Here is a 22,636-nt window from a genome sequence, read left to right on the forward strand (position 1 = left end):
AAGGTTTATTAGTGCAACACTTCCCGTGTTTAAGATCTCTGTTAAGAAATATCTGGTTACTTCTTGAAGCCAATAATCTGATAATCCTAAATATCATGTTCTTTGTTTTAACACATTTCATGCTATTATATTGTTTCATGAACCGGCCCTTTTGAACCAACCCCCAGGTGGCAGCTGTTCCTATTTCAGTAATGCCTTCTTTGCTGCTCCTCTTATTATTTTTATTAAGGATTTACATAAGGACTTGTTTTCATTAGGGTGTTATATAAGGACCTGCGAACCTTTTACAATCCATTTCAATTGGGTCCTAATGCACTTTTTAATTGTTTGCTGAAACAACTTGACAAGTTTCTGGTATTTTTCTTGATAAATCTTAAAAAGTTTATCAGATGATGGTGGCTTAGTAGTTGATGACATGGGTTGACAACTTGGGTGTTTCAAGTTCGAATCGTTCATTCCACAAAAGCATGTTCACTTGGGATATTGGCAACCTTTATGCAATCCCTTACAATGTCTTTCCAAAAAGAATTCTAACTAGAACAAGATCAGAATAACTAATGCCAACAATATATGATTCATACAAATGAATGAATGAATGAGTTCTTTGTTTTTTGCCATATCACATGTTGGCTTATTTAAAAAGAATTAATAATTTTATTAAATCTATATACCTATAAAGTTGATTTTTTTCTCATTCTTACATTGTTATTAAAAGCCTACATTTTATTTAAAAATAATTAAAACGAACCCAGTCATGGATATGCGAGCGACTAGATGAAGGGTAACTAATTTACATATTCCTTTGAAAAACGAGCATTAATTATTCATTTTTTATGGTTTCTTTTATTAGATGATTGGTTTCATTTCACTATTAGAAATAATTCTTTTTATGCATAGTTTATACATTCTGCATAATTGCATAGAATTTAAGATGAAAACATTCTAGCATATGGATATATATATATATATATATATATATATATATATATAGTCAGTAGAGTTTAGTTTCCTAGAAGTACATCCAATGAAACAACATGTGTCTACCAAAGAGTGCTCAATGAGTGAACAGAGCAGGTATATTAAATTTATTTATACAAACATTAATGGCTACATATGTGCATACATGTTTCTGTAATCACCCGCGTTGGGGGATTACGTCTTCAGGCCAAGAATCAGTCGAAAACTGATATTTCAACCAAATACATTTTCCTATTTCGTTTGTCAAGTTAGAATGTAATCTGGGTGGGAGTCATAAAACGGTCAGAGGACAGACTGCAAGACAAAAATACTAAATTCTCAAGTACCTTATGCCATAAAAACCAAAAGATGGGATGGATAAAGAGAAAGGGAAAGAAAAAAGATGTTTATTATCTTCAAAGACCTCACTTGTCCTCTGACCGTTTTATGACTCCCATACAGATTACATTCTAACTTGACAAACGAAATAGGAAAATGTATTTGGTTGAAATATCAGTTTTCGACGGTGATTCTTGGCCTGAAGACGTAATCCCCCAACGCGGGTGATTACAGAAACATGTATGCACATATGTAGCCATTAATGTTTGTATAAATAAATTTAATATATATGAAAATGTCTGTGAGGACAACTGTCAACGAATTTTTGATCTACAGACTTGAAATTTGGTATATGGGGTATTCAGACATTTGAAAACATTTTAATCAGAAAAAAGGGCTGCTAAGGATCAAAAGTGAAAAATTGGTATATGGGGTGGATCATCGGATTTTTATCTATTTGTCAACTGTTTCACGAATTTGCATACGTGAATCATTCACATGACAGATTCCTTTTGTTAAGAATAAATAGGTTTGAAACACTTTTCTAAAGATCATGTCCAGCTGGCCTAATAGTTATCATATTTGACTCAATGCCTTTAGGTTTTGGTTTCGATCTCAGCTTGAGTATTTTTTTTTTTTTACTTACAAGAAGTGAACTGTTTAAAAAAAAGCATAATACTCGCATGCACATGTCTCAGTTTCTGTATGAATTAAAATATAATATTTGCATATTTTATGACCTGGGAATGCTGGGCAGCCTGCTAGTATATATATATATATATATATATATATATATATATATATAAAAGTGACCTTATCGATGTATGTGTGCGAAAAGTCTCTACCAAACTTCTGTCTAAATATTTAGTCTACAGATTTGAAATTTGATATATAGGGTATTTGGACCTGTAGCATACTTAAATTAATTTTCAACCTGTAAAACTATCTGCTTATAGATCAAAATTGAAAAAAAAAAAAACAGTCGACCTAGGAAAAGGTAAATCGATTATCTTCTGAGTATACACACATACATTTTTATCTTGAAGTCCTTAATTTTTAGTCTTTTTATCCATCTGGCGATAACTCAGACGGTATTGACGAAGGCTGAAGTGCTACATAATGATTATGTCTGGAGTATTGAATGTTTTGGTTTTGATTCCAACTGATAGCACAGAAGTAACTTTTCAAATTATTATATATATCGGGTACAATATAATAATCCACAGAATTTGCTCTATAATAATAAATAAAAAATTTGTATAAATTAAAACCTCATATTTAAACGTATTTTGTGGCCGGGCAACGCCAGCTTACTTAATACATAAATGTCAGGAGAAACAATGCCATGCATTATGATTATAAGTATTTGTATTATATTTATTACTAGTAGGCCGCCTGGCGTTGCCCAGTCATAAAATGCGCTTAAATATATTTAATGCAGATTTTGTATTTATTATTATTAAATACTATATCAATTGTTATATTGTACCCAATATATAGTAGTGACTTTCAAAGTTAATAAAAATATAACTCTGGTGCCATCAGCTAGAATTGAAACCAAAACATATAGCTGTCCAGCAATATTTGTTACCATCTGAATAAAGTCCATACCCCCCCCCCAAAAAAAAAGATCTTGTTAAACCTATAAATTCATATTTGTGCATGCGTAGAAATAACATGCTTAGTTGACTTATGGCTGCCAAATTCCATTTTGTTAATTACTTATAATAGTTATTTTTACCGGCTAAAAACCAAATCGAATTTGTTCCATATGTTCAACTCCCATATATATCAAGTTTCAAGTTTGTAAACCCAAAATTGACAATAGTTTGATAAAGACCGTTCCAAACAGAGATAGACAGGGTCACTTATATCTCTCTATAAACTATGTTTTAAAGATGAAACGCTATTTTATCCATAGTTAGGTTAAGGAAAGGTTCATACCTTGTCTAAGGATATTAATGCATCTGTAAGTCTGGTTGAATCCGATTGGAAGCAAACTTTACTTTCCGATTTAATCGATTGCTAGTAACTATTTGGCCATTTGCTACTCTCCAAAAGCAGTGACTTATTTTTATTCATAATTTAAAACTAAATATTTGAAATACATTTATAAAAAAAAAGAAATTATTTCTTTTTTCTCTCAATGTCATAAATCACCGGTTGTCTAGGAGAATCAGTTTTTATTTATCAGATATTTTTAATTGTCAATTACCTTTCATGTTTTTGTTTGCATTTTAGGGTTTTAATACAAAAGGAATTTTAGTTATCAATAGATGACATCTTTCAGAAAATCAATTCATTATATTATAAATCAGTTTCTGTCAAAAACAAGAAACGAGATGATGTTAGATAAGATATGGCATTTGTCACAAAAGACTCTATTGTTTGATTATATGAAATTTTCTTGCCTGTAAAAGAACTATGATTATACACGGAAGTAACAAAATTTATACAAAACAAGAACAAATAATCTCAAGATACGTCCATTGACCTGTATGTTTAGCAATGAAGATGCTATTTGAAGCTCAAGTGTGACTGGAAGATGAAGATTTTACTTGCAGCACGTATGCAAGTACGGTGCAATCACGTTGTCACACCAGTTCTCACTAGATCACTGAAGTTAAGCAACATTGAGCCTGGCCAATACCAGATGCATGGCCATTTGGGTAGGCGAGGCGCTGTATGTACCACAAAGTAAAATACCAAATTAGGTAAATGGGCTTCTCTTAAGGCATGGTTGGCAACCCATCTAGTGATGGCATCATGATAAAAAATACCCTTGATGGCCCTAGCAAAGCATCAAGTTTTAAGCTATGGACAAAATTTGAATTACACTACAAACTTGTGTAGTGAGTTCAATCTTGGCTGCGGCCGCATGTGACGTTGCGTTACTTGAAGCTCAAGTGTGACTGGCAGATTAACATGCTACCTATTCCCTGCTCCCCCATACTATTTCAAACAAAAAAATGTCAGACAAAAGAGAATACTATTTAAAGTTAAGTATGACAGACCAAAGGAAATTCAAACCTAAGTATGACAAATCAAATATCATTCTATTTCAAGCTGAAGTATGACAAGCCAAATATAATTCTATTTAAAATTAAGAACGACATATTAAAATGCCATTTAAAACTTAGATGTAACAGATAAATAAAACTGTTGTAAAACAAGGCCGATAGCCATTAGTCGCATGCTCTCGTGTAATGAATGAATGCGTGAATGTAGGATTGACATGAAATTCTTAAAGATAAACTAAAATGACCGAAAAATGGGCTGAAATGACTTAAATAAATAAAAAGTAAATGACTTAGAATGACTTTAATGAACTTAAGGATGAATTGAATGACCTTAAGAGTGACTTGAATGCTTAAAAAATAACTGGAATCCTTCACAAACAACTTGAATGATCTGGAGAATGACTTGAATGGCTTTGAGACTGACTGGTTGTAAGTGGGTGATCATTTTACATTAAATTAATACAGAAAAGTGATCCCCCACTTTATATCACAAAGTTACAAACATAAGTACAGCATGTAGTAAGAACAAATACTACACTTTGATCTTGGCCAAAAGACCAAGAAAAGCTTTAAAAGCTAAGAACAGCATCTATTAACAACAGACCTTTGATCTTAACCAAAAAGGCCAAGCACAAAAGTGTTACGGACAGGCCGACCGACCAATGGAGTGACTTATAGAGTCGCTTGCACACAACTAAAAACTTCAGATGACAGACAAATCGAATAATAGTTCTCTTATAAGGACACATATATTCTATCTGCACATTTTATTATGAAAATCTCATTTCAAATTGAAGAATGACAGACCAACAAATAGACCAGGAAGGAAACATCTAAAAAAAAAAAAAATAGACATTTGACAATTTTTCTATAGAATTCTACTTGAATTTAAGACTATTAAATCTAAATACAAAAGATTTTGTTTTATTCTTATTCACCTCAGACCTACTACTTGGGTACATGTCTACAGAGACTATGGAGGGACTTCAGCAGCCAAATGTCTGTTCACATTACATTTAAATTTCTGTGTGTTAATACAGTCAGGGAAGCAGGAAGCAGGAAGGTAATTTCATAGTGTAGCAGTCCAAGGGGAAAAACTAAAGTAGATTTTCCGGCGTATAGGGATCTCTACAGTGAAGAGGTAGGACTTTGCTACTTGTTGGGTTAGTCGAGGGTATTTACATTGAAGGGACACAAGTTGATCAGAGCACATTCCATCAAAATACTTGTAAAACAGGTGCAGGGACCCAACATTGTATCGATGGGACAGGGGTTGGAGTTTGGTTCATAGTGTAGGATTTAAGTTGAAAATTCGTTTTTGGACCCTGTCTAAGGGAAATAGACGAGTTGAGGATGCACTAGCCCAGATATAACAAAAATACTTCATACATAGGTGAATGACGGCTTTGTAGAGATACAGAATTCATTTATATACACATCAATTGGACACTTAGTAGCATTTGAAATAGTCACATTAAATACAAGTGGCCAGTTTGGAAATATTTATGTAAATGCTATTTTGTGACACATATATCATGTGACCCAAGCTTTTTAGCCATGGAAGGTAACCACTGTAGTTAGTGGTACTGTAATGTTGCTGATTTGTTGTGGATTACCTAATTCCATCTGTTATTTTATACTCATACAGATGATCACAAAATATAATTAAAAAACTGTGCTTACTGCGCCTCACGAATTCGAACTGCACCATAATATTAAAGAAGAATTCTCTATTGGAGGAGGAGATAGGCCCAGAAAAAGAAATCTGAATCTGTTCAGACTGCCAGCCAAGTCAAAAGATTTTACTATCTTCTATGCCATGTTAACTTTCTGACATCTTAATTTTCAAAGTTTAACTTCTTTATAGAAAAATTCCTCTTTATTTAATCATTGTGGAAACTTTTGTTTTCTGTGTCATTTTAAATAGCCATGTCTAAATATTGCCACAGAAGCAACCAAATTATTTGTTGGGCCAATGGTAATAATGCATTTGATTTAAATACAGTAACCCGATTGGTCAAGAGATTTTGTTTGGATTTCAAAAATCTTGATCACTCAAGATCAGATGGGCCTAACATTGAATTTCGAGGTTATGCTCAAAGTCACAAAATAAAGCTTAATGACTTGCACTAGTCCAGTGTAGTTTGTCACCTTTGATGATATTTCTTATAATTTCCACATATGAGTTCTGCCACAACAACTAAGTGGTTCAGAAATCCACACAGATGATTTGTTTATAGTGATGAAAACTTTGTGCAGAATCAACCACACTTTTTGGTACAACTGCTAATCTCAGTCGGTGAAAATGGTTGCCACAGGACAAAGCATACAATAAACCTCAGGTTTTTACATCAGAGTGTTCTTCTCATACATGTTTGAAATGAAGACCGAGGGTGCATCTCTCCCAGTGGGTTAAACATGCCTCCAGGTACCAACCTGGAATTCTGTACATCATGGTGCGGTACATACAGCGCCTAGCATTCCTTATATGACTTTGGTGATCTGGTGAGAACTGGTGTTTCGATATAATTATGTTGTATATTGCAAAACTGTTGACTCACTTTAGTCAGATGGAAATAAACACATAACAAGCTTAAAGAGAGCAGTGTATGCATATGTAAATTAATGTTTGATGTTCGGCTTTTTATTTCTCATCAAATCTTTCTTGGAGTTCATATATTAGATCCATTGCTTTTTCTGCATCTTTGAAAGTCTGTTTTCTCTATTGATCTTAATACTATCTCACGCCTGAGGCTATTCACCATCTTTACGAATCTACTATCAGACCAGATATGGAGTACTGTTATTATATTTGGGCTGGTGAATATTAATCACATTTAAGAGTTCTTGATAATATGCAGAAACATATCTGCAATTTGATTGATCTTCATCCATTTTTTCTCTGCAACATCTTTCTCACAGACATAATGTTGCTAGTCTCAATCTTTTTAATAAATACTATTATGACGTGTATCCTTCAGAATTGTTTGATTTAGTTTCTCCTCCCCCCCCCCCAGCTCGTTTGACTCGTGTTCTTCATCAATTCGCTGTTTTGATACCTTGTAATACATTTCTTATTCCAGTAGCTTCTTTCAAAGAACGGCAAATTTGTGGAACTCTCTCCCTGCTGACCGTTTTCTTCTGAACTATTCTTTAAAAATTAGGGTCAATAGCAATAACCATTTTTTGTTATTTTTAGCTCCTTAGATTGTGGCTTCATGCCTTATCTGGGATGATTTCCATAAAAAACAGACTTTATAGTTTTAGATGTAATTAAGATTTTGTAGGGCATTTAGCATATGGAGATTAGCCTTTTCAAAGTTTCCTAGAAAGCCATTCTTTATACTCTCTTTATTTTCCAGTAATGACATTATCAAATATAGCATTTTCCGATTTTGAAACTTGTCATGTTTTTGATACTGACTTAGTTTGCATAAAACTTTGTTTCTGCAACTCCAACTTGAACACGATTGTTGCTGTTTCATCCAATGCAAGTAGGCGCAGGTGAAACGTGAACAAATTCTGTGGAATCTTTCACGTTTTTTTTCTAATAGCTGAAAATACTTGATGCTTTTCCAAGGCTATCCAGGGTATTTTTTATCATGACGCCATCCATAAATGGGTTGCCTACCACAGTTGAAAAGAGGCCCATCCACTCTCGAGAGAAGGATAGACTGTGCCAGTTTCCTAAATTGGTATTTTTACCTCGCGGTACAAACAGACCCTCGCCTTCCCAAATGGTCACCCACCTGGTGCTGGCCAGGCTCAATGTTGCTTAACTTCAGTGATCTGGCGAGAACTGGTGTATCAACATGATTGTGCCGTATAACTTGAACGCAAAAAATAAAGCAACATTTCTTTATGTAACGTTATATCTTCACACATGCATTACCATGTAGGCACCTGCGACTCGCACATTGTAGCAGAGTTCGTTGCAAGAAACATAGGACAAGTAATAACTAGAAACAACTACATTTATTTCCTCATTCTCTATGAATGTATGACTTTATAAGGCCGTGACGTCAACCATGTCTCAAACGTGATCGTCTTTCTTTTTAGTTTTTTTCTTTTCCCTTACCATGACGTCATTTGGCATGCGGCTTGGTATTAGCATATAACCACCGTTTATGCTCTGTTACATTTAATATATATTTTACTTTGATGTTTACAATGTTTAAAAAAAAAATTGAAACTTCATCTTTTGTTTTCCTCAACAAGTAATCAACATTCGTCTCACCTGATTATATTTGACATCACTTCGCAGAGCATATCTCTGTGCAAATCAGAACATATTATCCTTTCTTCCACATATTTCTCTGATTCGCCATTCAAATTCAATTTAGAACTTTTGCCAAACATTCTAGAAAAAAAAAATAATGAAGAGTTTTAGCTTTCAAAAACCAGTGGATAAATTTATATAAAATGAAGCTTAACACTGAAAATGATCTTCTCTTGAGAAATTGAAAAAAAAAAAAAAAAAAAGTTTCAGACACAAAATAATAATCTTCATAAAAAATTGTTTAAAATACAATTTTTTTATGCATTGGTTACATGTAGCTAAACAATGATGAATCTGCAATCGTCTGAAATCTAATTATTTATATAGAAATAAATTGAAAATCTCTTAATTCTAACCAAAAGATTAAGTTAATCTGGTTAAAAGAATTTTAGCTATAATCTAAAAAACGACATCTCTTCCAGCTTTTCTAAGAACAGGTTAAAACACTGAGGCTATTCTTTATGCTGAAAAATTTAATTTTCTAACAAATTAAAATAAAATAGAGAAAGATGAATGTCAGAATGTGCCTGAAAGCAATGTCACTGTCTTTTCCAGTGCTTTAGGTATATAACCATATCGTATGAATCTGAAGATTCTTTTGTTGGCATTGGTTTCCCAGATATTTCTCTAGTCAGAATTCTTTCTAGAAAGACACCGGGTACTTACAGGATGGACCACGTGAAGGTTGCCAATATCCTAAATGAATGTGATTTTTGTGGAACGAACTGGATTCGAACTCTGAACACTTAGGTCGTTAGTCAGTGTTCTGAAAGAATAGACCAGCTCCCTGTAGTTTAACTGCTATATAATGATAAATAGTAAGACTACACAATAGTTCAAATAATATATTGTAACTTTCTATTTAGAAAAATTTGTTTAAATTCGACATTGCTATGTATTTTTGTGAGAAGAATGAAAATAAAGCTCTAGAGTTCGTCTAGACAAATCTTTGATTTTCTGCCAAGCTTTGGTAAGTCTGAGTACTTAAGGGATTTGAGAAGCTCTCAGATCAAAGTTTCTTTTCTTTTATTTAATTTGTATTTAGTTGAGCATTGCTTTGAGTACACTTTTTTCAGTGAGCACAATTGAGCAAACCTTTTTCAATGCTTGAAGTAGATCAACATTATATCGTATAATCCAAAGATTCTGTGGTTGGCATTGGTTTTACCGATATTTTTCTAGTCAAAATTCTTTCTAGAAAAGCATTGGGTACTTACGGGAGGGATCATGTAATGGTTGGTAGTTATTTTTGTGTTCGCCCGTGTCGTTAGCCACCGAACCACCGTCACACCCCCTTGAGATAGATAAGGCTCAGCTATCACATGTATACATGAGTAAGTATACTTCATTTTTGTGGAGGGTTGATGTATAAACTCGTCTGTAACCGTTCTTTGAAACAATGTTTTGGACGAATTTACTGATCCTATTCTAAAAAAAGACAGATTAACTGTCTTTGCTAACTGAAGGAATTAATAATTGCCAGGAGGCTGATCACAAAATATTTCAACGTGATGATTGCTATGGTGAAAATTGTGTGTAAACAGTCATTGGCTTGAAATGTCCGTATGAGATTTGAAATCAAAACAAGAGTGCATTTATGTAACCATACACTTTCAATTTGGAATTTTTTTTATTATTGATTCCCAACTTTACAACTTTTATAATTGAAGTTATTTCGAGAAATCAGTTGCCATCTTGTTTTTTAAAAGAAAACTGTTTTGAAGTGGAATGGATAGGACTTTTTATAGGCTAGACACGCTTCCTTCTAACTATTCCTAAGGAATTATAGATTCTTTCTTGTTCTTATGGTAATTAGACATACTAAATTATCACTATTATTACAAAAATAATACTAATACTTCAAGTTAGCTGGTACTAAGGCTTAGTAAAATGTTGTTGCACATAACATACTCGGACATATTTTTCACCTTGATTTAAACAAAGCAGATATATTGTAAATATTATGAAGTAAATTATCTGCAAATTTAAGAAATTGATTTACTTTGAAGAGACAAATAAGTTATACTTCATTCCCCTGCTGCTAATTGTATTGTTTAAATATAAACTAAATGAACTACTCATGTTACACACTAAGGAATATATATTAAACTGATGACATATATATGTAAGGAATACACATTGAAACGTAGAACATAATATTAGAGGTGATTTTGCTTAAATACATACTAAAATATCTCCCTTTTCCTCATATACAAATATATTAAAAACAGAAACAGAATTATTCCATATACAGCTTATCCTAAAAGTAATGCTGCTAATTTAAAAAAAAAAAACGAATTTATTTAAAATGCATAAATTTTTATTTTCAGATATTAATGGCTAAACAGATTCAAAGATTTTAAAATTCAAAATACCAGAAGTGAATTTGTAGAATTTTCTTTTTTCTTTACTTGGAAAACTTGTATATCTTGATATGACATAAGGAATTCGCCTCAGTAAATTGATAATGCACCAGTGATTGATTTGAAAGGAATTGGAAGGAGATCCGCTGTATGACCTTAATATTAACTTTTTAACATTCTGTTGTAAAGTCCAAGGCCTTAGTTTTGCGAGGAATTACCAAGAAATTGCTAAAACGTTTTATTTTTTAATTCAAATGTTTCGAATGAAACAGGCATGATTGCAAAGACTTTAATTCTTTAAATTTATGTCATTTGCAATAAAAATGTTGTCATTAAACAAAATATTTGAATTATCATAAAAAAATAGACATTTTGGAAGCCATTTTCTTTTTAAATAATGCACATTAAAGTTTCGTATAATACCCTGGAGAGATTTTTTAAAATTTAATTCGGAGCATATATGCGGCAACAAAGGAGCGATTACTCAATTTGCAAGAATACCAGATTGGAGTTTTATCTATCTCCAGATAGTCATTTCAATTTTCATCATATATCAGGGTCAAGCTGACACTATATCACATGACAACAATCGATATTCATTTTCTCTACATTGAACTGCAATTTTTCGGTTTCTAATAATTAGAGTTATGACAAAAGAATATTCTTTTCATTATTTTGACTCTCGAGTATATATCAGTTACTATCTTATGTTTTTAGATAGTGATGTTCTTGATTAACTGTGTCGGATATATACTCGAGTCAAAACAATAAGACTATTCTCTTGTCATAGCCCTACTAATAATATATCCAGTCCATCTCATTATGTTCTAAATTTGAAGCATTGTTCTAAGAGTGCTATATATCTTTGTGTTGCAGAAATCATTAATTACAGGCTAATAAAATGACTGATACACTCTTTAATTATTTAAAAAAAAATACGTACGGGATACGTTTGAAAACCAAATTACAATGCAATATTATGGAAAATAAACAAATATTTATTTGTTTAAAATTAATATTTCGGAACTTTTTACAAGTGATATATTAATATTATATTATAGTGACATTTACATAGCTTAAACTTATTGGATATTTTTACATAAACTAAAATATTCTTTAGGGAATACCACTATTTTATTATTCATTTATACAATTTAACTTTATGAAACTATTTATTCAGCAATGCAGCAGCCCTAAATTTGAACTCGTTTAAAAGAAAAAAATAAGATAATCCCGATATTCTCACAACAGTAAAGATCATTAGTAGTACATTAAAACTCATTCTTTGTATGCAACCAGTGTCAAATACCAAACTTATTTGTGGAAAACAAAGAGTATTCAGCGTTATAAAAAGTGAATGTAATTGTGTATCTTTTTCCCCCTACAAAGTAAAATCTGCTTATTCGTATTATTTGGGTTCTTTCGACTACTGTTTTTGAGTGCTATTTTCACAACGTTTCGGTCGACCTTCTTCATGTCAATCAAACTTGGAAATCTGCACGAAATTTCGAACAGAACCTTTTTATTTAACCCATGGAAGTAGCACGCTATCGTTCCATCAAACATGACTCTGTAGAAGTTCTAAATAATTCGTAATTGTATTTTTGAGTGTCGCCCACACAGAGAATTTAACCTTCAACCTCCAAAAAAGAACAACTTTATAATTGAGTTTTACCAGTATGCCATAAGTCCTTGCAGACAATTCTAGTATGAATTTTAGAATCCTTAAACCTATTTTGTTCCTACATGTACAATCTTAGTACATATTACTATACATATATTACTATTTCTTAGTACATATTACTATACATATATTACTATTTCTTAGTACATATTACTATACATATATTACTATTTCTTAGTACATATTACTATACATATATTACTATTTCTTAGTACATATTACTATACATATAGTACTATTTCTTAGTACATATTATTATACATATAGTACTATTTCTTAGTACATATTACTATACATATAGTACTATTTCTTAGTACATATTATTATACATATAGTACTATTTCTTAGTACATATTACTATACATACAGTACTATTTCTTAGTACATATTACTATACATATATTACTATTTCTTAGTACATATTACTATACATATAGTACTATTTCTTAGTACATATTACTATACATATAGTACTATTTCTTAGTACATATTACTATACATATATTACTATTTCTTAGTACATATTACTATACATATATATATATATATATATATATATATATATATTACTACAGATGTGTGTGTGTTTTTCTAGAAATTTCCAATTTAGAAACGTAAAACCTGCTTATATACCATTAATGACTTTGTCTTCAGATCTCTTCAAGTGAAGCTAAAAGAATTAAGAGAAAAGTAAAGACAAAGGTTCAGTAATTATACTATCCTCATGCGTCTGTCTTGGTGTTAATTCTGTTGTGCTTAGCGTACAGCCATAGTCAGATTCGGTGATGATCTTTTCGAATGTGTAAGTCATCTGCAAATCAGCTGTTCATTTCTCAATTCTCAGTCAAAATATTTCATGTTCTCTATACTATCATTCGCAACAACTTAACATACCAAAAGGCAATTCAATATTTTACACCAGCTCAAAGTAGTCTTGTTTAGAATTATTATATGATCTCATAAAACTGAATTTGTAAAGGCCTCTTGCTTAATGATCGAACAATCAATCATAGGACTTGGCCAGACAACACTGAAGTATCGTCTCTCTCTTTTCTAAAGTCTTTTGACAGACTTTCATACTTTGCAGTCAATAAATGAAACCGGGAAATGGTAACAGTTCTTCGAAAATGATAAATGAGATAATACACAATTTACTAGGAATTTAGCCAAAAAGTGTCTGTGAAGCACACATTCCTGTCCTTATTCCACAGTGAAATACAACAAATCAAACATGTTATCGAGGATAACCCATTAAAAATGCCACCCATGGAATCGTTAATAATATTCATAATCTTTTTATAGAGTTCAACTATATTTAATATAAATGACCTTCAGTCCATGTCTGACTTGTTCAGTAAGATTTAGTTATGAACGCCTAAAACTTATTGCTTTACTTTCGTTCAATGTTATGCCAGGCACTTTAATAAAGGTCTTATCGGTAATAAGTGTGGTCCTGAATGGCCTTCGTATTCACCAGATCAGAGTTACCCAGATTTTTATTTGTAGGGATTACCTCAGAGATAATGTCTTCCAAAACAATCCCTATACTATTCCTGATGGTCATCACAACCAAAATCAGTGCTGAGAATATGTTTCAGAGTTATCGTATCCAGGTATGTTATCATTGAATGGTGATAAAACAATCTATTGGACATGACTGGAACTTGATAGGAAAACTGGGCAGAGGCTCAAGTTTATTTGTACGAACTCTGGTTTACTTGTAGAAAAAATGTGAATTTTATTAACGTTTCTAATAGTTGGCATTGTTTGGGGGAGGGGGTCAACCTATATAGTTTTTCATTTCTAAATTTCTTTCTTGTTGTTTTGTTGATTCACTTTTAGTATCAGGTAATATGAAGATGTGAATAAGAAAGCGACCATGAGTTATACTACAACTAGCAAAACCCGTGTCCCACAAATCAATGTCTATAGCATAAGAACATTATTCTAAAATATATATCCAAGTATGCTTATATGTTTCCGTGTATCTAATTCACTTTAAAACTAACTGATCATTATGAAAATTTGAACACAGATGAAAGGCGCTGTAATTGGAATGAGGTTTATTTTAATTTAGTTTGATGCAAAGGTGGTGGAAGCCCTACAGAAAAATTCAAATACCTCTGATTTTTTTTTTTTTTTTTTTGAAATTTTGATAATGGGTATTAAACACCAAATAATATTTCCTAAATTTCTGTTTTGCTTTGCATTTTAAATGCATTTCAAAGGGAATAATATGGGCCTAACCTAATGTTTTAAAAGTTAAATATTTCAGATTTGCATTGAATTTAATTCATAGAAATTAGACAGCAATTAATCAGGATTCTTTGAATTTCAAATTCTTAAATGTATACAATTTTAAGCTTTAAATTTAAGACATTTTTTTATAGTCAAAATTATATAATGGATTTGATCAAAATTGGAATAAGGATTCCAGACATAAAGTTCAGTATTTCGATTTTAATTTTAGTATGGCCACATATATTGATGCAAAGCTGGTCAGTTTGGGGAATAATTTTTACCCTCCTCGTATCCTACTATATGTGACATTACAAGTAGGCTTATGGCAAGTCAGACCCGGTGTTGTTATAGAGACAACGTGGTGTAACTTTTTATTCATTTTTTAAAGAGTGTGGTCACTTAAAATTCTGATAACAAGCGAGAGAGTTGCATAATTGCTTTGTCTGTAAAAAGATGACATTTCCGGTGGATATTGTATGGAAAGGCGACTGGCAGCCTAGATTCACAGGTGAAAGCAACCTTAGTGCCCCACTCCCCCACCCCAGAGTAGATTTTAGAGTGAGAACAAACTGCCTGGGAAATTATTAATATGCGGTGTGATTTAACGATGGGGAACTGATTGCATCTAGGGACATGGAGACAGTTGATTGGTTGGGTAATTCACCTAACCACCCACTTTCCAAAGTATAAAAAGGTGTGCAGAGCAATTTTAAACTGAATTTTCGCCGTTCTTGTGGAGATTTTGAAAGTGACCTCCTCCACTCAGCCGCGTTGTCTTGAACTGACAACCCAGTAATGCAAAAAAGATCCCTCTTTTCTTTCAACAGAACAAAACCGACAAATGCTAGAGTTCAAAATAATGCATGAACAGGGAACTAAAAAAAAAATAAAAAAATAAAATAAAAAACACAATCTCAATCCGGGTGAACAAATTTCAGTGTTGAAGGATAGATTTCTCTGCATATTTTTTTTTGTTTTATTTTTCCTGTACAAAGTTTCATTTATCATTTTATTTGCTGAATATATTCTCGTAGATCGAACTCGGATCTCATTGCTTTTATTTTGCCGAATTGGAATGGAATTGACATTTATTTCAGCAAAAGCCTTCTTTCATCAGAGCACAGCATATGAGGATTTGAGAAGATGTTTTCTAACATATGACCGAAGCTGGAACCACATTCAAACTTAGCCAGAGGTGAAATCTGAACCCAATAAGCCTTTTTGCTTCCATTTCTAGCCTATTTGAAACTTGCAAACTCGAAAGGGAGACTTTTCAGATCTTTTGTGAACTATTTGATCCTGGAGACTTGACAACCGCCATAGTCATACGAACTCTATAACTGTCGCATCTGACCTCTGACATAGTCTATCAATGGAGCCACAATGTGGATGGGTTATAATATATATATATATATATATGGAAGTTTTTCACCTTGTAAAACTATATTAAAAAAAAAAGTTAATCCCAAGTTGTTCATAGGAAAACTATTTTACTTGTAAATTAATCTATCTCTTGCTATCACTGTATTAGTTTGCTTTCAAGAATTTATGCTATCCCTAATATTATTTCGAGATAATCAGTTGTTTACCATTAAAAATATTTCGGGATCTTAAAACAAAGCGGTATTTTATATCATGGTTTCCCAGCAATGTTAATTAAAGGCCACCTCCCTTAAATAACAAAAACGTTGCAGTTATCAAATATAGTTTTGTTGTTTCAGATTAATTTTGCAAACCTATCCATGTTAGTAAAAACAAGTCATTCATCTTTGAATCTTAAGAAATGTTTTATTTACAAAACTAAATCCATTATACTATTTATCACTATTATTATTCTATTTCTCTTGTGCGAGTATATATATATATATTGTGTCAGGTCATATGCTGCTGGTACCATGTAACCCAGTACTACCTGCCTCATGGTCGGGTCACCGGCGACTAAACTGGTTCCCCCACCAGACTTGTTTGGTGAGGAAGGCGGCTAGTCTCCCTGAAGGATTAAAAACAAGACCTTTCAAAGGGCGAATGGGCCCTTTTTCTGAGTCAATGGCCAACTAGCACCGTGTATATTTCAGTGTATGTATATATGTGTTGGGGTGGAGAGGGCTCCCGTATGCCATGGTGAAGGCAACCTTTCTAGGAGAAGCAAATCTCTGATTTAAAAAAAACATAAAGCGAGAGACCAGTACCCGCATTAAGCTGGTCTGCAGTTTAATTTGTTGCTGGTTATCTTGGTCTTGCTTGTTGCTGGATCTCAACATTTTGAACCGAGAGAGAGATTTAGCTGTCGTACAAAGCTAAGACTCTGTAACATCATTTTTGTATAGATACTCCCTTAGGCATTTGGGCTCATGGACTTTAAGTGTCCGAGGGAGTGGCACTCGTCTGGCAAGACGTTGCAATCATCATCATATATATATATATATATATATATATAGGAGAGAGAGAGAGAGAGAGAGAGAGAGCACCACCATTGAGAGAGTAGGCCAGTGAACATGACAGCGTAACGTCACTTCCTGATCAACTTGTAGGTATAGATAGTTTCCGTTATTCAACCACGTGATCACGCTAACAGCCATAAAAATATGGCTGTGTTAACGATTGTCCATGTATGTTTTAAAGAGAAAAAACAATTCTCAATTTGGATAATAATTATTATAATTGCACATTGGGATAATTTTAATCTAACAAAATATAGTAAGTGAACTCGTTTTTGAACTTTAATTTTATTTTTTTTTACTTTTATTTTATTTTTTTTACTGCAAAACAAACAATTTTTATATAATGTTTTTCAGACCGTTCTTTTAATAATAAATAAAACTTTTCACTGAGTATTTCCAAATATTTTAAAGTTAGCATTTTTCACGGCAGTTTTTTTTTTTTTTTTTTTAACGATCGGTGAATTTTCAATATTTTAGCATTGGGCATAATTTATTTCTTTGAAATATATTTAAAATTTCAAGTTTTTGTTTTTTATAACATTTTAACTGTAAATAATTTACATGATGGGTTTGTTTTACTATACACATAGATTCGAAAAAGTTGTCAAAAAGCAAATATATGACAAATAAATGTTATCAAAGGCAAGACAAGTTACTTTTCTACCAAACTGGATAAATCTTTAGTGTTTTTATTTAATGTAAAGTGTTTATTCAGCTCGAAAAACATTGTGTTTACCGATGTATTTGAAAAATGCAAATGGCAGCATGCTTGTTTGGGAAAACCAGTTTAAACAAAACAAATATACAAAATACTGTTAGAAACTCGCTCAATATATGTTACCGTGACATAGGTGGACATGTATTCAGTGAGTTTCTAAAAGTATTTTGTATAATTTGTTTGTTTTAACTCATTTTCCCAAACTTACCGAGTTCAATAGCGAGCATGCCAACATTTTTCTTTTTAAAATATATCGGTAAACATTGCATGATTTTTGAAGCGATTACACATTTTAAAGTGAGAAAACCACTAAAAACTTTTCCAGATAGGTAGAAGAGTAACTTATTTTGCCTTTGATAACATTTATTTGTTATATATTTGTTTTTGACAACTTTTTAGAATCTATGCGTACAGTGTTACAAACCTAAAATTTAATTTAACTTGAAAATACTATTTAAAATACATGTGCATACACTGCACATGCATAATAGTAATAATAATAAAAAAACTAGTTGTGAAGGGGCAGAGAGGATGGAAAGACTGAGATGGGAGAGTACTAAGCATATCTCCACTGGAAGTGTGCAGTTAAAATCTGGTACCTTGGGGAGGCATTTTGTCACCCGAACCCCAGGAAACACCAATGGCCGATGCCAATGAGAAATCGGTGAAACAGCTGTTGCGACAACATGCAATCATCTGTACAAGTGGTCAAGAGGTGGAGAACACTGGAAATCTGGGAAGACTTGTTGTCACTTGGTCTCCAGAGAACACCACAGGTTACTGCCAGTGAGAGATCACTGATGATGGCTTGTGAGACAACTAATACGCTACACATTTTGATGAAAAACATGGAAAAAAAATAGACATAGAAGAACAGAAAACCAAAACTTTAAATATAATTTCTGTATTTAAAGTAGTTATTTAAATATTTCAACATAATCTTGTGGGCAAAATCCAACTTCACAATAAGGGGCACTCTGGATAGGAGCAAAAATAATCTCAATCATCAAAGATTTCTCCTCCACCGCCCGAGGACAGAAAAGGTAAAGTGTAGCATAAAAATAGATACTACACTGTGATCTTGTTCCGAAGGCCAAAAAATGTGTTTAATGTTTTTTTAATTGTTTGTTTCCTAAATTCATAATTCAGTTTTATCAGTATTAACTTGTATATTGCTTTAAAATTACTTAATTTTACATAGATAATATTTATATTTTATATTAAATAAAGTTCAGTTTAAGTATTAATCGAACTGTGTTCCTTTTTCTTTTTAAAATGTTTTATTGCTCTTTTTCAAATGGTCCTCATATAGTACTGACAGTCTGACAAATCTTACCTACATTGCCTGCAGACATTTTTCAGTTAACAGGCCTTCTTCTTACTCTCGGTGGCCGTGGAGAGAGAAAGAGATAAGAGAATCTGCTAAATATACTATTTCTCTAAATAGATGTATGATAGACAAGTATAATATCTACAAATTTATTTCTAATCTATGAGAAACATAAAAAATAATTACCCAAATCATTATGATTGAAAAAGAAAAATCAAAAATAACATTTGTAATGATTTTCCTTTCGGCTGCTAAAGTTTTAGTTTCATTCTTTCCCCCCATTCATAATCTATCATTTCCAGTGTTTTTGAGTCTTTTCCAAAGCAGTTCTGATATCAGAAACATGGCATCATGAGTCTTAATCAATGAAGATAAGATCATCTGCAATCTCCTCGGCTGTTCTGCAGATGAAGACAACTGGAGACAGTTGGCTCAAAAACTAAAAGATTTTTCTACCTAATCTTGGCATTCTAATATTAGCTTCTATTATTTATGTTCAAGTTAAATATGACAAGTATGAGAAAGGAATAGTGAGAAAACTTTCAACATGATAATGATGGTTTGGGAATTATTTCTTTAAATTGATATTCTTTTAGCCTCATACTCACCAAAGTGTATTTTAAACACTGACACATATATAGTAAGATGAGGTTGCAGAACACCCACATACATTTCTTCATAGCTTGGGATTTCAACTGGAATCACTTTTATACGATTGTACAGTTTTTTGTGTTTTTTTTAATATATAATGCCAGACAAGTACTCATATTTTAAATACACACACACTAGCAGGCCACCCAGCATAACCCAGTCACAGGATACGCTTAAATATATTTTAATTTATGCAGATTACGTATTATTATAGAAACAATTCTCTATCGATTATTATATTGAACCTAATATATAGTAGTGAGATCAAAACTAAAAAATATAAGACTTGGGTGCCATCAGCTAGAATCGAAACCAAAATACAGCTCTCTACCCTCATTCCTTAATCTCTGAACCACACCCATACGTGTGTGTGTGTGTGTGTGTGTATATATATATACACACACACAATTCACCTTTCATCCCTTTTTAAAAAATGGAATTGCCTGACCGTGGAAGACAAGATTCGAGCAAGACCGCACGTTCCAGTTTTTTAATTATCTATACATACATATGTGTATGTCAAATAGAGGAAGCAAAGAAGACAACGTATGAGGGTGTTTCCAGAAATAACTTAGTTCTATGTATTTATACTCCTATAATTTTTTGTGTGTGTGTGTATTGATATTCATATTAAAAACCTTTTCTCTATTTATCTATGAACAGAAAATACAACTTTGTTATATATGCGCCGGTGAATTACAAAAGATCTAGCTAATTTGCATATTCTTTTAAACATTCTTTTTAATTAATTCCTTGCTAGTTTCTCGGTTTTCATATAGGATGATCATCTTTAGTAAACTATTACGTGTAATTATATTTATGCAGATATTCTTCATGATTTATACTTGCGTAGTATTTGCATAAAAAGGTTATAGTAAATACAAACCTCATTTTATGTATATACTTATGTATGCGTATATATACTTGTTTTAAAAAAAATGCCTACCAAACTCCTCTGTCAGTTTTTGGGCTACAGACATGAAAATTAACATATAAGGTATTCTAACTTAAGCGAAAATTTATATTTGGGGTTTAGCCGGGGAATATCAGTGCAAAAGTGTGAAAATTAAGAAAAAAAAAAAAAAAAAAAAAAAAAAAATGGAATTTGCGAGGTGAAGGTTGAATGACAGTATTACGAATATGCATGCGTAACGTAATAACTATTGGTCCATGTTTTAATTTTTAGCCTTGAAGCAAACATGTCTTTATAGCTCAGGCATTAACGTGAAAAGAAAAAGTAAATTGTAAGCTAAACGTTTTGGTTTCGATTCTTGGTGGTGGTGCACGATTCTTTTTTTAAAAACTTTTTAAATTATTACTTTACATTGGGTCCAATATAATAAATGCGAAATCTACATTAATCAAAATGTCACATTTAAGTGTATTTTAAGACCGGGAAATGCTGGGCGGCTTGCTTGCTTGTGTGCGTGTGTGTAGAGAGGTTAACTTCCTTCTAATATATATTAGCAGAAGGTTATCACTCAAAACAATCCACATACATTGTTTTCCTAGCTTTCAATTTCAGCTGGAATCACTTTTATACAATTGTCTTGTCTTTTCCAGAAACATTGTCATTAAAATTTTTTTATCAATAACTCGCAAAACGTAGTGCAAACACTGATATATTTTATTTACTGACAAGTCACCGCTCCTCAAGGTTCAAAAGCCATTCGAGAACAAGGATGAATGATTTGTGTTAAGTGAACGATGAGACAAACACCTTGAAACTTGCAGACGATGGTTGAATCTAGGAAATTTAATTAGCTAAGAAGACAACTCAACAAGAATTTGTGAACATTTGACTTGGAAGCAACCCTGTAGTATTGCATTCCAAAAACGAGTAGTTCTTAGAAATATCTCTGCTTATGAAAGTTTCGTTTAGCTCCAAGTACATAGTGAAAGGAAAGAACTTTTTTTATAATGACTATAGCTAAGCGAGTTTTTACTCAATGAAAGAATCAGAAAGTTGAAACAGAGAAGAGAAAATATAACGTCTCCTTTGCAAGTGACTGTAGAGAAGAAAAAAAGAGACATACCTCACTAGATTTCAAAACTGATTTTGTACTGTATCAAAGCATGAAATAGTACTATGTGTGGCACCTCCACAGATTAAAAAAAAAAAAAATTTTTATTCAATTTTCACCCCAAGCAGGACACAGTGCCACTTTGAAGTAGGGGGCTATTATCAGGGACATAAGTTGCAGGGGTATTATGAAGGGAGATGAGTAGCAAGATGTCTGTTCACATTACACTTGAACTTCTGCATGTTAGTACAGTTGGGAAAGCAGAATCCCGGAAAGGAGTTCCAAAGTCTAGCAGTTCTGGGGAAGAAACTATTGGAGTAGAAGGCCTAGAGATCTCTACTGTGAAGGGGTGGGATTTAGCTGCTTGTTGGGTTTGTCGGGGGTATTTACGTCGAGGAGGTACAAGTGCTTGCAGTTCGTCAGAGCATTCACCATTAAACTTGTAGAACAGGTAGAAGGATGCAACTTTTCGTCAATGGGACAGAGATGACAGTTCAGGACCTATCAGGTTGGCGACTCTCTTCTGAACCCTGTCCAGGAGTGAGACACAAGCAGCAGATGCACCAGCCCAAATGTGACAACAATACTT

At 32.5% G+C, this 22,636-nt stretch overlaps 1 protein-coding gene across 1 annotated transcript in view; it reads right to left on the reverse strand.

Moving 5' to 3' along the window:
• The window catches only part of LOC145292193 (cilia- and flagella-associated protein 65-like), a 2,765,874-nt gene that overhangs the window by 151,066 nt on the left and 2,592,172 nt on the right, over positions 1-22,636 (reverse strand). The window contains exon 39 of the mRNA XM_080138498.1: positions 8,554-8,676. Coding sequence (XP_079994624.1) covers positions 8,554-8,676 — 123 coding nt within the window. The remainder of the gene's footprint in view (positions 1-8,553; positions 8,677-22,636) is intronic.

This window comes from Euprymna scolopes, chromosome 13, assembly GCF_053919585.1.
Source record: "Euprymna scolopes isolate OS-2025 chromosome 13, ASM5391958v1, whole genome shotgun sequence".
In the NCBI taxonomy this organism is placed as follows: Eukaryota; Metazoa; Mollusca; class Cephalopoda; order Sepiida; family Sepiolidae; genus Euprymna; species Euprymna scolopes.